This window comes from Hipposideros armiger, unplaced genomic scaffold (genome assembly GCF_001890085.2).
Source record: "Hipposideros armiger isolate ML-2016 unplaced genomic scaffold, ASM189008v1 scaffold_254, whole genome shotgun sequence".
NCBI lineage: Eukaryota > Metazoa > Chordata > Mammalia > Chiroptera > Hipposideridae > Hipposideros > Hipposideros armiger.
In genome coordinates, this window is record NW_017731604.1 from 23,715 (window position 1) to 39,422 (window position 15,708).

At 39.9% G+C, this 15,708-nt stretch overlaps 1 protein-coding gene across 3 annotated transcripts; it reads right to left on the reverse strand.

Moving 5' to 3' along the window:
- Nucleotides 1–5,379: 5,379 nt before the first annotated feature.
- LOC109390089 (spindlin-2) lies at nucleotides 5,380–11,988 on the reverse strand. 3 transcript variants are annotated; one of them, XR_002125502.1, is made up of 3 exons: nucleotides 11,705–11,988; nucleotides 8,772–11,019; nucleotides 5,380–5,734 (listed from the first exon to the last, which is right to left on the reverse strand). XR_002125502.1 is itself a non-coding variant. In XM_019656134.1 (2 exons), the coding sequence occupies exon 2, from the start codon at nucleotides 11,015–11,017 to the stop codon at nucleotides 10,241–10,243; it is 777 nt and encodes a 258-aa protein (XP_019511679.1). In that variant the 5' UTR covers nucleotides 11,018–11,019; nucleotides 11,705–11,988; the 3' UTR covers nucleotides 5,747–10,240. The 3 variants fall into 3 exon arrangements, 2 of the variants coding, with proteins under 2 accessions (XP_019511679.1, XP_019511681.1); XM_019656134.1 differs by lacking the exon at nucleotides 5,380–5,734 and having other exon boundaries at nucleotides 5,747–11,019; XM_019656136.1 differs by lacking the exon at nucleotides 5,380–5,734 and having other exon boundaries at nucleotides 5,747–11,039.
- Nucleotides 11,989–15,708: the final 3,720 nt, after the last annotated feature.

A 15,708-nucleotide genomic window follows, 5' to 3' on the forward strand; every position in this document is an offset into this window, starting at 1 on the left:
GTGTTTTATTGCATCTCATTGAGTTTTTTTAAGAACTGCAATATTGTTCTCTGTCATTAAGTCACATATTTCCATGTCTTTAAGTTGATTTTCTGCAGACTTTTCATTTTCTTTCTGAGCTGCCTTGTTACCTTGGTTATTCATGGCAATTAATGAATTATTATTTCTTTTCCTAGGCATCTATAGGAGTGGGTTCTTCAACAGTTTGATAGGAAGAGGTCTTTCTTTTGCTTTCCAGTAGGTATTGATGGAATATTTTATTTTCTCTCCTGCTGCAGCCTTTTATTCCCTGTCATGGTGTAGTGTTATATTTTCTCTGTACTGTTCTGGATCTCACTCAATGAGGGGGTTTCCTGGAAGGTGGGCTTCTCCTCTATTACCATGTCACCTGGGTCTCAGGGTCCCACCTCCATGGGGGGAATGTGGAGAGCTTCTGATGTTCTGAAGCTCTTCCTGCACCAGTTTCAGAGCATGTGTGTTTCAGTGGCCCTGTTTACCCTTGCAGGGATCTGCCCAGATAGGCAGGGGCAAGGGTGGGTGGGTTGTGAGAGTTGGCTCTGAACAATGGTGGTGACCACCAGCACAGCCAATCCTGTGCCCAAGGCTCCCTCCCCTTTGCCATAGCTAGTTGGGCCGAGGGTCCGTGGCTGCGGGATCACAATTTTCAGAACTGCAATTATTCTATTCTGTTAATGTGACACTGATACCATTCTGCTTGTATCACTGTGAGGGTGGGTTGGGGGGAGCTCTGGGAAGGTGGGGTGAGGTTGGCTAGGCTCTGTGCCTATGTCTTTTGCCTTCTGCTTGGCAGTGTGGGCTTAAACCAACATTTTTAACCTTTATCCCTCAGTCTTTGCTCTGAGTTCTCTGCCATGAGTGTTGAGTTCAGCCTTGTTATATGCTGATCCTTCAGGCAGGACAGTGGGCCATAAGGAGCGTACTAGCAGTCTGAATTATTCCCTCTCTCATGACTACTGTAGCTCTGGAATGCAGGGAGCTTGGAGCTCAGAGCTCCAGTTCTCGTCCATCCTGTGGCCCGTGTCTCCACACTTCCCCCTTTTCTCCTCCCCCACTTGCCCAGTTTGCCCACCTTAAGATGATTTCATTTGCACGTGTCTTAGTCTTGCCTGTCTGCTGTGCAGTGAGTCCTTTGTGGAATCATAGCTGTTCAATTTTTTATAAATTCCAGGGGAGATTTCAAGAGGTTCACCTCATGCTGCCATCTCTATGACGTAAAAACTCCATATTAATCTTCTTCAGCTTCAGGTGTATATTGCAGTGGTCAGATCAGGCATCTACACTTCTCCATTTTAGAAGGAAAATTTTAGTGATAACAGAATTCTTCCTTCACAGTTTCTTGTTTAGCACTTTAAATATGTCATCCCATGGCTCCTGACCTCTATGGTTTGTGATGGGAAATCAGTGGTTTATCTTATTGTAGATCTCTTGGACATGTTGAGGTCTTATTCTTGCTGGTTTCAATATCTTCTCTTTGGTTCTGTCTTTGAACTGTTTGTTTTCTATTTGTCTAAATGTGGATCTCTGAATTTATCCTAATTCATGTTGATTGAGCTTCTTTAATGTGTAATGTTTTTCATCAAATTGGGGGATTTGTTTGGCCACTGTTTTTCAAATACTCTTTTGCCCCTCTCTCTTTCCTCTTTCCTTCTTGGACTCTATGCATTTGTCTGTACGTTTGTATCTAAAGGTTTCTAACATTCTGTTTATTCATTTTTTTTCTTTCTTTTCATTTGGCTTGATAATCTGAATTCATCTATTTCCAAGCAATGTGTATCCCCTTTTCCTGCTTAAATGTATTGTGCTTTTAGTGAATTTTTAATTTCCCTTATTGTACTTTACAGCTTCAAATTTTCTATTTTATTCTTCTTTTATAACTTATATTACTTTGCTTATATTCTCTAATTGATTATTGTTTTCATATTTTCCTTCATTCTTTAGGTGAGTTATCCCTTTGTCCTTTGAACATTTTTTATAGAGCTAATTTATGTCTTTATCTTTAATTAAGAACAACCTCTGCAATTCCTCAGGGACAGTTTGTTTTGATTAGTCTTTTTCTGGTATATGGTATACACATTTTTGGTTCCTGTATGTTTCACAATTTTTGAAAACACTGGAAATTTCTAATACCATAATATGGCAACTTTCAAATTAAGTTTTTCCCTCCTCTGCAAGGTTTGTTTTGTTCTTGTTACAGTAGTTGTTTCATGACTTTTCTGAACTAATTATGCAATATTTGTACTTTGTCATGTGTGGCCATTGAAGCCTCAAATTTAATTAGCTTAGCAGTCAACAAATAATTCTTCAGTGAGTTTGTTAACCATCTGGGATCAATAAGTTTCCCAGTCTTTTTGTGTATGTTGTGGCATTGTAGGGAGCTGACGGTGAGCAGTTAGGGACCCTAAGGCTGCAAGCTGGCTAGCTGCAGGCCTCCATGTCTGGGTGAGCAGCTGAGCAGTCTAAAAACATCTCTCTCTCCCCCTGTTCCCAGAATACCGTGCTGTGTGAAGAAAGAACAGCCAAAAGTCCCTAATACTCCAGATGACTACACCAAAAGCCCCGGACACTTCTGACGACAGCATAGCCAACCACAGCTTGTTTACAGTTTCTACTCCCATATGTGACCACACTTAGGGGATTTTTGGTCCTGCTCTAAAAGGGAATTATTCCCTCCTAAGAGGAAATTTCTTCCTCCATATAAGCTTGTTGCAAACAATAAACGAGGCCACTGCTCCACCATCAGCGGTTGGTGGACCTCTGAGCCCAACTTTCATCTCTGTATCTTTCTTTTCCAATCTCCCACTCCAATCCTTCAGGCATAGGCAATGCTGGTTGACGAGCGGGTCTCATCATGACATATCTTCAATACTCTAACAGGCAGTTTACTGTTTACTTATCCTTCATTAACTGCTTTCAGAAAAATTAAAGGTCTACCATAAATGAGAATTTAGGGCCTTCTAATTTCCTTCCTGATTATGCACACAGCCCTACACATGCAGGTGGCCTTCCATATTCCCAAGAATATCTGAGATTTTCAAAGCTCCTAAGGACACTTTATTCCTTTTATTTTTAGCTATGTAATTAGCCTGTTGTTTGTCCCCAATAGTCATCCATTGCCTCAGGTATTCATTGTGTAAAAATTGCCAAGGAATGCCCTAGCCTGGAGGGTATTAGTATTTGATACATTTGAGTGAGTTCAAATGAAGGCAAGCTTTTGGACTGGCATCTTCCTAGGAATCACCAAACAAGTCAAATTATGTCTCTTCTTTGGCAGTAAAGCTTTGAAAGACTTCCAGGCTTGTTCTGCAGTCTTCAGTACTCAGAATGTAGTCTGTTATTGTTCAAGCTGCTGAGGGCTAGCGAGTGGGAGATGGGTCTAGGATAAGTTACAATATCACAGTGCTCACTGTTCTCACCGATTCATTGATTTTTTTTTCTTAACTAAATACTTCCTGGGTTTCAGCAAGCCTTTGACTAATTTCCAGAATTCTCAAAATTATTCTGGTAACTTGTGCCTACATAGCTTTTATGTTGGGGCAACCTTTTGGAGATCTTACTCTGCCATTTTTATGGCTGCCTCCACAATTAAACTTTTAAAAAATTTTTGATAAAAATATATAACATAAAATTTGCCTTTTAATCATTGTTAACTTAGTTTCTCTGAATTTGCTTATCCAAATATTCTTTATAAATGCAATCACACAATGTGTCCTTTCATGTCTGGATTATTTAACTTAGCAGTTTTTTCATGAAAAAACTTCATCAGTTTTTTCACTGATGCTTCATCAGTGTTGCTACATTTATCAGAAAATCATTCTCTTTTCTGACTAATATTCCATTGTATGTATATATTATATGTCTTAGTCAATTCAGGCTGCTATAACAAAATACTATAAGGTGTGTGTCTTATAAAAAACCAGAAATTGATTCCTCACAGTTCTGGAGGCTGGAAGTCTGAAATCAGGGTGCCACCATGGTTGGGTTCTTGTGAGGTCCCTTTTCTAGGTTATTTTTCATTCCTATATATGTTGTTATGCTTTTAGTATATGTTTACATCCACAAAAACAATAGCACTGTCTTTAATGCTTTTTAAAATTAATGTTAGCTATCTGCATCCAGACAGATTGTTTCTCTTTGCTAGAGACGCCAATTGGATAGTCATCAGTCCCAGAGATTTATAGCTCAAAGAGGTTATTATAGTTGTGGGACCCCAAAGGTAGAGAGCATGACAGATTGCTGGACATTTTCCATATCAGAATGTTGTTTTGAGCCTCATTCAAAAGATGCTGTTTTGTGGGTATGTGATATAAAGGCGAAACATAATGCCCAAGCAATTACAAACAGTGTTCAATATCCAAAGAATCCACTTAGGTGCTGGGCCTCCTTCTTGGTGGTGGGGGTAATGAAGAGACAATTTTTCTTTGAGTGCCTAAAGGATTGAGTATTGTAAATTTGCCTACATAGTACTGAGAAACATTACTTGGCAAGCAGGCTCCTTAATTTTGTTGGTGATTTTCGGCCACTCTTCCTGGCAGATGTGTGATACCACAACATGGGCTGTTGAGACTTTCAATTTACAACCACCAGGACATCATACATGTTTGTATAGTGAACGTTTTGAAAATCAGAGTGTGGAAGCACTTGTGCTAAATTTTGGCCTATCAAATTGTGGCAAATGACAGTGGAGTTTAGGTAACCTTAGAGTACAAGAAACATATATTGGAGACCTGTTCACATGAATGCAAAAAAATCTTGATCCTTAGGTGCCAGTAGCATGAGAAAGGCTTTGTCAATGTTTAAAACATTGTACCATGTGCCATTAAGTCTGTGGAATGAACTCAGTTAGTTATATTGTCTGCAATAGCTGAGACTATAGGAGACACAACTGAATTTATTTGACAATAATCCACTATAAGCCTGCAGGTTCCTGGACTTTTGCACTTGGCTGTCCTTGAAACTCTTACTACCTGTGCTTCCTTAAAGAATTTAATCTGGGCTGTGATTTTCTTTTTTCCTCCTGGGATTCTACACACTCAGAAGGGATCAGTGAGGCTGGTGGGAGAGTGATTTATGTGTTCCACTAACACTCCTCTACATGTGGATGAATCTTATCTGGCACTTATGGGCAGGGAAATACAAATGTCTGTTCCGACTGTATATTCAGATTTAGAGATAACACTTAGAGTACACAGAATTGGCCCAAAATTTTTACTCACAAGGTCATATTTGATTCCTTTCTGTACTGTAGACCAAGCCCAAACCAATTAGATCATACTTGATGTCATTTCCTTCTGCAGGTATGGGCAGAATAGCAACTTGAGCATTCATATCTAACAGGGTCATAGAAGTTTTATTCTCTCCCTTCACCAAAATTCCCCAGCATATTCATACAGGTACATATGACTTTTCATCTCCATTAAGGACAAGGAGCCCTCAGCTTTCATCTTGCAACCAGATTCCCAATTTCTATTCATTAAAAGAGGTAGGAAAATTTATTGCATAGTTGGTCTGTACATTCACCACCAATTCTCATAGATTACCCTCAAATTCCATTAATTGGATGGTGAGGTCCTCATTCTTCCTCTTACAGAAAGCCATGTCTCTGTCAGCATTGCTACAAGTATCAAGAACTGTGAAGATTATGACATTTTACTCATTTGTGAGTTAACAAGGTAGCTTGTTAGTTTCTTGGGTGCTGCTAGAAGACACGATACTTCTGGATCAGAGACAAAGGATAATTTATTATTCACAGTAATATCAGTAGCCCAATATTAGCATTTATACCCTAGAAACCTGAGTCCCACTTCCCACAGCTTGATGAAAATGGTCACATGACACCTACATATAATGTAGGTTGCATTACAGGAGAGGAAACCTCAGTTTGGGAACCTCAAACTTTTATAATGGGCAGTAAGCACCCCTTCCTTTTGCTCTTGAAGGTGACATTACCTTTATTATATTGAAATCAGCATTCCTGACCTGCTCCACAGTGAATCACTATCTTCTGAAGACTCTAAGCATAACGGCACTTTACTTCAGAGAAAGACACTATCTCTATTTGCCAAAGCTGTTTGCCATTCACTTTTTAAGATAGCTTAGGAGAAAGAATAGTTGCTGTCTTTCTTTCAAGATGTACAGAAACATATGAGACAAATGCAAAATTGCTTTTGAACAATATATGAATGAAATTGCTCATAATATGCCATCTTCAAACTCATAAGATAATGGCAAATATCTCTCTGATTTAAACTATCACCTACATTGTATAGGATCTCCCACTTGTTTAACTGGTCAATACACATATTCGAACTTCACATGTGTTGCTGATTTGATGTGTGCAAAATCATTTTATTTTAATTTTCATTTTCTTACTTACTGATGATATTCATATAGTCAACAAATATTTATAAGCCAGATACTCTTCTAAGGACTTGGGATATTTTGGTGTGTGTAAAGGAAGAAAAATCATGCACTTTCAGGGCTTACATTCTTGTAGGGAAACTATAATAAACATATTAACTAAATAAATTATATGGCATGTTAAAAGATGATGTTATGGAAAAGATACAGTAAGATTAAGGTAATGTATGTTTATTGACCATGTGATCTATTGTAAATTGCCTGTTCATATTTTTTTCCCAAGTTTTCTATGGACTATTTTTTTCTCATTGAATATATTTTTATTTATTTTATCATTTTAACTATCGAAGTTTGTAGCCTAATCTCATTTTACTCCACTTTGTATATGATGATTTTGAAATTAGGTACTTCCATATTTTAATATAATCAAACTTATCAAACTTTTCTCTCAATAGCTATACTTTTTTTTGCCTTTAAATAAAATATTCACTATTTCCACAGGAAAAAAATATAAACATTGTCTTCCATTTGGTTCTAAAACTTTTATAAATGTTACTTTCCAAATGTAGGTATTAACTATTTTTCCACTTGTAATTTATATTGTGTGCAAGGTATGATGAAAGGGCTTAAATTTATTTTTGCCATATGGAAAAAAACAAATTAATCCAACACCATTTATTGAATAAAATGCCTTTTGTCATTCATCTGAAATGTCATGTCTATTAAAATTCCAGTTTCCTACATGAAAATCTGTTTCTAGGTCCCTTCTCTGTTTTGCTGATATATTTGACCTCCCTTTTTCATCCTTGCACCCCATACACATTACTCTCCAGGGTTGCCAGTGATCCTGTTAAATGAGATAAATCATGTTGTGCCTCTGTTGAAAATACTTGAACGGCTCCCCAACAAATTCAGTTTAAAAGCCAAATTCCATTCTAGGATCTCCAAGATCCTAAAAATTGCATCCTGATTTTCTCTAGCTTGCTCACTTAGCTCCAGCCCTGCTGGTATCCTCGGTTTTTCTAGAATATGTCAGGCCACTAGTGCCTTGGGACCTTGGCATTTGCTGTCCCTCTACCTGGAATACTCCTTCCTCAGACTGGCCCTGAGTCATTCTCTCACTGCCTTTAGGCTTTTACTCAAAAGCCATGTTCTCAGTGAGACCCTCCCTGGCCTTCCTTTCTATCTAGTTTCAGCCTCCTGCCTGGACTTTCAATTCACCATCCCTTGCTCTATTTCTTTTTTTTTCCCTTTTTAACACTAATCAATTTGAAAATACTTTATATTTACTTATTGCATCTTGGCTACTGTCTGGCACACTGAAATGAAAGCTTCATGCCACTAAGATTTTGTTTCTTTTGTTCATTACCATATCCTAAGTACCTGTGCCTAGAAGACTGCCTGGAAGAGAGCCTATCTGAAGTAAGTATTGGTGGGATGAAGACAAAGCAAATAAATTTTAGGAGAAATATCATCAAAGTAAGCTAAAATGGGGGCTAGGCAGTTTTCCCTGTGTCTAGCCCCAAATCTACAAATGCAAATGCTTCCAGAGACAACTGGGCATTTTATTAGACTGAAGCTGGCCAGCTGGGGGCATGGCCAACTTGAGAGCATTGAGTCTAAAATGGGCTGAGCCCTTCCTCAGACCCAGCTGCTTGTATCCTTGTTGGAATGTGGGCCCTAAACCTTAGTTTACTGTTTATATTTTTTCAGGTGAGCCAGAAATGAGAATTTTTTGTGATATAAAATCTCCCAAATGTCTAAATAGCTAATTTAAACATAGAAAGCAATAAAACCACAAAGATCAAACAAAACAAGACAGCTGGCTGAAATTGGCCCTTGGGTGGCCTAAAAGTATTTGCCAGACTAAATTTTATTATGTGTGAAAGAAAACTAACTCCTGCTATGGTGAGGTGGGCTTGCCTTGTGTCGTTCTTGGGGCAAACAGCTTCAAGTCATGTTGGGTGGAGAATGAACAGGAATTACCACCTTCTTTCAACTCCTGGAATCTCCCTGAATCCCCCTCCCATGCATGGAATTAGGGAAACCTGGGCAGTGGGGATCACCAGGACTCTTCCTTTGAGGGCGGGGATATATTTCAATGAAGTGTGGGGTGAGGAAACCAGAAAGAGAGGTTTTAGGGTAAGTTTCACGGCACGACTGGGGAAAGGCAAAGACAGGAAGACAAGGCTGTAGACCCATGTTTTGGGACACCATATCTCTGAGGGTCTTTATTAGGGTTACTGAACCTTCTCCCAACCAGCCACCACCCGTCTATGTGTCACTATACTGTTGAAGGAGTTAGTTATACAAAGCCACAACTCCCAGACTGCCTGCCCCATGCCGTCTATCTCACGTGGCAACAGAGCTGTATGAGCTTCCATCACAGTTACCTGTGTGCTTGGGGTGGGCAGGACTGGCCAGGAGGTATCTGTGAAGGGTCAGGAGCCACTGGCTTTGTTGGGGTACAGCCACAATGGGGCTCCTGGGGGCAGCAGACCTCAATGTGGTGGAGCACTGGGTGGAGCCACTTGTGGTTTCGGGCAGCTACTGAAAGAAGCATGGGCTGTCAAGTACTCCTCATGACCTGAAGAGAAACAGTAGGCTCAATCTTCTGATGTCCCTCCTCTGTAGGGAGGCAAGGTACAATCCAACGGGAAGAATGGAGAGGGGACTGCTGTATCTAGGTTCAGCAAGGTTCTATTTTTCTTGATAAAATACTTTCCAAATGCAAAGTGGCACATCTGACCTATTCCTCATAATAATTGCTTATCCAGTATAGGGAGAATGAACCAAGACCTTCAGGTCAGAGATTTACTGCACCTGAGTCCTCTGGGAAATGTGAGGAGGCCGCTCACAGTCCTGTGCTTATAGGGTGCCATGTTAGTGTATTTAGGCTGAGGGTTGGGGTTCTGTTTAGCAGGTGTGGCATGAATTCCCTAAAGAGTTTTAGGTATAAACTTGGCTCATGCTTAACACTTGAGTCATCCCTGTAAAAATAACCTTCTAGGGAACCCCCAATCCAACTGGCTTCTTTTATAGTTGCCACATTTTTGTGCACAGAGCCAGGGATAGCAATGTGGATACTGTCAGAAGTCCAACTTTTTCCTGGGCATTCCCATCTCTCATAGGCCCCACTCCCCACGCTTCTTTTTCTGTATTCTCACTCCCGTAGTCAGTCTCTCTTCTTAGAATTCCTCTTTCCCCAGTGTATCTGCCTTCTGGCCCCTCACAGACCCTCCCTTTGAGTATCCTTTAGCTTCTCCCCAGATCCCTGCCAACTTGGCTCTTTCACTCCCTTGCTCTGAACTTCTAACCTTCTTTGTGCCCTTTTTGCCAATTTATTCTGCTTTCCTCTAAGCCCCATGATCTCACTCTCCCTCTGCTATTCTTTACCTCCTCCGAGTTGGGTGCCACCCCTTCCTAGGACACCCCTCTCCCCCAGGGAGCCTCTCCATTTCTGGCTCCTCCCCACCTCTTCCTAAGTTGTCACCTCGTCTTTTCCCTTCCCTCCCACAGCCCATCTCTAGTTCCTTCTCCCCTTTCCTAGACTGAGCAGCTAAGTACTAGTCCATTTTTAGATGACTGGTTATGATTCTAGCTGAACTTCATTTACAGTTTGAATTTACAGCTGTCCTTCCTTTCATTTCCCATCCACCAAACACAACCAATCTTTTCAACATGATAAAGTCCTTACACACAGCATGTAATGTCCACATATATTTGTATTTTTTTAGAACAAAGCAACAGTTATGCTGGCAACGATGTTGGGTTAATGGGGACTCTAAAGCTTTCTATACATTGAAAAGTAACATTTTTTGTGTCTCCAAATCCACAAATGTGGCAAACTGTATACTAATAGTTAGGACTTTTTCACCAAATCATAGACATAGATATGGAAATCATCATCAAACTTGATGAAATACACAGAGGGTTTGGCTTTGACTTGGTGAATGACCTTGCCTGTCCTTTTGGAGCCATCTTCTTTGGTATATTCCACATGTTTACCTATGAGGCCATCTATAACTCCTTCTGGCTCCCTCTCTGCTGGAGGAGACTCACTGGACTCTGGCATGATACGGAGGTCTCCTTCTTTATAATCATCTAGAAGCTGGTACATGTACAAGACAGGATCTTTCTCATAGGTAATATAAAACCAGGCTTTCATGATTGGTGCTTGGGCTAAGACCATCCCCCTCCATTCATCCTTAGAACCATGCTCACCCTCAAAAATATGTTCCACAGCTTTACCAATTATGGTATTTGCAAGGCGCACATCTCTGACTCTAGAAAACGGCACCTTATCAGGAAGGATTTTAAGCTTTAAAATTCTTTCATCTTTGTGAAGTTCCAGTCCATAAACACAGTCAATTCCATCATATTTCACCAGATAAAGAGAGGGATTTATAGGCACCTGATCCAGAACGGTTCCTTTCCACTGGGTGATGGGTTCATCGCCTTCCTTCCATCCATGTGAAATTCTGCAGCCCACGATGTTCCTGCGGGGCTGGGATGAAGGTCTGCCCCTCTGCTTCTTTTGAGAGGTTTTTGTCTTCCTCATATTTGCAGATCCAGTGTGGCGATTGACAGCTTCCCTGGTTGCCTGCCCTGCAGCTACCTTTTTGTGAGGGGTCTTCATACCTGCAGGGGGAGGAAAGAGGCTAGGGAGAAACATTTAGTGTATTATAACATGACATTTCCCCCCCTGTATGGCAAAGTCCCTGGGCACCAGGTACATTGCTGCCCAAATTATTCAGATAAGTCCAGCTGGAACGCTGGATATCAGGATGCTATTGGATGTGTGCCTGCAGTGCCCTCCCTCAGGGCTCCTTTGGCTGTGCTGGAGGGTTAGAGAGGTGGTGGTTGTGGTGGTTGGAGGCCCCAGCAAGAGGGATCAGGTTCCTTTGCACAATGCCTCATCCTGTGTTGCTATCTTAGAGACCCCACACCAAACACAAATATTCACCATTTCTCAGACCCCACCCCATCGCTCCATTTGCACTAATATAGTCCACATGTCCCCTGCCCATCGCAGTCTGCTCTTCATCCCTCTTGTTTCCCATAATGATGCCTTCTGCTTGGTGTTAACCTATCAGTCATGTCTTTCCTGTTCATCCCTATTTTCCATCTGGGTGCCCACAACAAACCTATCGCCTTTGCTGGCCACCTTTGTGCAACATCCAGGTGTTTTTCGGCTTCCCCCTCCCACCCCAGTCTCCAAGTCACTCTTCTCAGTCGCCCTCATCTCCCATCCCAGCACCGACCCCAATTTTCCTGCCTGGCACCCACCAACCCCCATCCTCCGGTTCTCTAGTCCAGTGCCCACCTCCCCGCGTCCGGGGATCGCAGGCTTCACGTGCCCAAATCGGACACCTCGCTGCTGCCTTCGCTGTGAGTGTGGGGCGACAGGATGAGCAGGCGCCGAGCCGGGTGCAAGAGCTGAAAGGGGGAGGATCCGTAGGTGAAAAGCGTGCCTAGGAGGGTGGCCGGACAAGCGAAGAGGATGGCGGCTGTGTCTCCAGCACTGTGCTCACGGACCCTCTGCCTCCCTGTCCGCGGCGGAGGCCCCTCTGCCACATCGGGCTTCCACCAGCCTGTACTGCCGCAGCAGTCTCCTCCCTCTTTCCGTAGCGCAGCTTCCTGCCAGGAGAGAGGCCTCCCCTTCCTGCCAAACACCGTGCGACCCTTCCCCCAACTCTCACGCCCACCTCTGCCCTGGACCTGGGAGCTGCTCTTTGGTTCCCGGCCCCGCCCCTTTCCAAAATCAGGAGCAGCCTGACTCACAACCCCTCCGCTCAACCACGTAGCGTTGCCTTCTCCATTTCAGGGCCCCCAGGCTCCCCACCCACAACTGAGTTCCCCTGCCCCGTCTGCTTTTTATCTTCCAGAAATTCGCCCTTTCTTTTTCTCTTGCCTTTCTGGAGTTATTCTTTGTATACAGAAACCTACGTTTCCTGGCATTTAAAGGGATTTGTGGTAGGATGAAATTCACAAGTGCTCAAGCCTGTCATCTTGACCCAATCTCTAGGTAATTTTTACTGTCTGGTCATTTCCAGACTTGACTTCTTGAGGATATTTTCTTTTTCCTCTTTCTTTTTCACCGATTGCAAAAGAATTACATGCACAATGTGTACACTGTGTAAAATTCAGAAAATTCACTTGAAGAAAATAACCCACCCTAAATAGACTTCTCATTCCCCAGGGCTTGTGGTAAAATATTAGCACTAATGATTTCCTTTGCCTTTTTCTAATCTCTTAGAAATTTGGGATCATTTTGCAAAATTAGTTGTTAAAAATTATTTGCAAAATCATTTTTATGATATTTTGTAAATACAGTGTGTAATGCAATATTAGAACTACTCTCCATTCAAAATTAATTTTACTTATTTTTATTAAAACATTCAAAAGTAGAAATAAAATATTACCAATAAAATGTAATTCTCTTTTTCCTCAAACCCTGATCCTGCTCCCTTCTCCCTTTGTAATGTTGACATTCATCGTTCAATTTTTGTGTATCCTAACAATCACATATACTGGCGGTACCAAAAAAATGTATACACATGACTTGTATTCATCTTTTGTTATTGGTATATATTGAGTATTACAATTTTAATACAGATTTTTTTCCTTTCTTAAAATGTGTGTGTGTGTATATATACACACACACATATGTACAAATGGATACTAGCATTTTCTGTCTCATTTATGTTTTAAATGTACATTATGAAGGATAATTACTCCATACAGTGAAGGAAAAAAAGAATAATTATTTTCCAATGGCTCATACCTGATATTTCTGAAATACAGCACTGGGTCATTATGACCCACGTGTATATACTATGCAGCTGATAAGAATATGACATTTCTACACGTAAAACTAACCAATGTATTTAGTTAAACAACCTTTTCTAGCACTGCTTTTTTGGACTATATAAATACACTTACAAATATTCAAGAAAATGTTTTGTTTTTTCTTAATGATTACATTGTCAGCAAGCCTGAAATGGAACTCTGATATGTCTCATAATCTAACTTGGCTGAGCTTTATTTTAAACATAAGTTTCATCACATGTATGTTATTTTTGTGAATCTTGCTTTTGTTATTCAATATTTTGTTTTTTAAATTTATCTAACATTTCTTGTTATATTCAAGCTCTATTGTAGAGTATACATATATGACAGTTTTGTCATCCATTAAACAGCATTTTCAAGCATCCACTCTGCTCTTGATAATCATTTTGGTTCATTTCAGATTTCATTATTAGAAACAATGCTGCAATGAATATCTTCCTGTATTTGTTCCAGAGTTTCTGCAGTGAATACACTAAAAGAAGAAATATTGAGTTGTATGTATAAGCACTTCAAAGTTCCCAAATGGTCCCAAATTGCTACATTAATTGGCTGCACCAAATTATGGTATACTCAGTTTTGTAGGAATTCCATTTTCACACCCTAGTCAACTCTTGATATTTCGTATTTTTAGTGTATGCCAAACTAGTGAGTGAGGAGTGGCAGCTCATTGTTTGTTTACATTTTTCTGATTATTAGTGAGTTTCAACTTATTTTCCAGGTTTTTGGCCATTCAATATTCCTATACTGTGAGTGTCTCCTCACATATTTCTTTTGAATTGTTTTTTCTATCATTCATTTATATATTTTTAACTCTAAATTTAGCCAGTTTTACACATTCTGTGCAAAAATATTTTATTTGCACATAAAATATTGACATCCATTCCACTTTTAAATTATCAGAATATTGCAAATAAAAATTTACAAGTATTCACAATCACAATTGTTTCTGCCTCATTGTTATCCTTGTTAAGAATTCGTTTTTATGCCTTCTCTACTTATGTATCCCTAGAAAATATATCTTGAATATCACTGAGTGTAACACATTATTAATTTTGAGACACACTTTGATTTTGTGTACCAATAAAAAATAAAATGACCACCAATTAAACTATAATAAGTCATGAATTGTAAGACATATATCATGTTTAGAGATGCTAAACTGTGATAAACTAAAAAGAAAAGGAAAACAAATAAGGAAAGCAAATGGAAATAGTAGGATGCTACTATTTAATCTAAAAAGTATGTGAAAAACTTTGTCTTAAATTAGATGAAGTATGGTATTATTGGTGAATTTTTACAATGTTTTTTGTCTTTCAATGACAGTTGACATACAATATTATAATAGTTTCAGGTGTACAACACAGCGATCAGGCATCCACATAACTGACAAAGTGATCACCCCAATAAATCCAGCACCCATCTGACACCATATATAGTTATTACAATATTAGTGACTATATTCCTTATGCTATGCTTCACATCCTCATGACTCTTGCAATTACCAATTTGTATTTCTTAATCTATTCCCCTTTTTTCACCCATCACCTTTTTTATGCCCCAGCAACATTCCATTCTATATATTCACCATCTTTTCTCCATACATGCATTCATTGATGGACACCCAGTTAGCCTCCCTATCTTGGCTGTTGTAAAAATGCTTCAGTGAACATATGGATGCATATGTCTCTGCAAAGTAGTATTTTGGCTATCCTTGGCCAAATACCCAGAAGTGGGATTACTGGGTCCTTCTATGTCTCTTGTTGCAGCCTTTACGTTAAAGTCTATTTTGTCTGTGTAAGTTTTGTTACTTCAGCTTTTTGTGTGTGTTTGTTTCCGTTTTCATGAAATATCTTTTTCATCCCTTTACTTTCAGTCTCTGTGTGTCTTTTGATATGAAGTGAGTTTCTTGTATGTGGCACATGTAAGGGTCTTGTTTTTTAATCCATTCAGCCATCTTATGTCTTTTTCTTTTTTCAATTTTTTATTAGTTTCAGGTGTACACAGCAATGTAATAGTTAAACATTTACACCTCACACAAAGTAATAACCCCCCTCTCCCAAGCTACTATTGCTCTTACATCTTACATAGCTATTACAATATTATTGACCATCTTCCTTATGCTATACTCCACATCCCGTAACTACACACACACACACACACACACACACATACACACACACACACACAATATCTGACAACTACATTCATGGGCTTGTTGCAACTATGTTGCTAACCTTTATTTGATATCAGAAGGATTATTCGTTATGAATTTGTACCAACTGGACAAACAGTTAACCATGTTTGCTATTTAAAAGTGCTGAAAAGTCCGCATGAAAAAGTTAGGTGACCTGAACTTTTGGCCAACAATTCATGGCTCTTGCATCACGACAATGCACCAGCTCACACAGCACTGTCTGTGAGGGAGTTTTTAGCCAGTAAACAAATCACTGTATTGGAACACCCTCCCTACTCACCTGA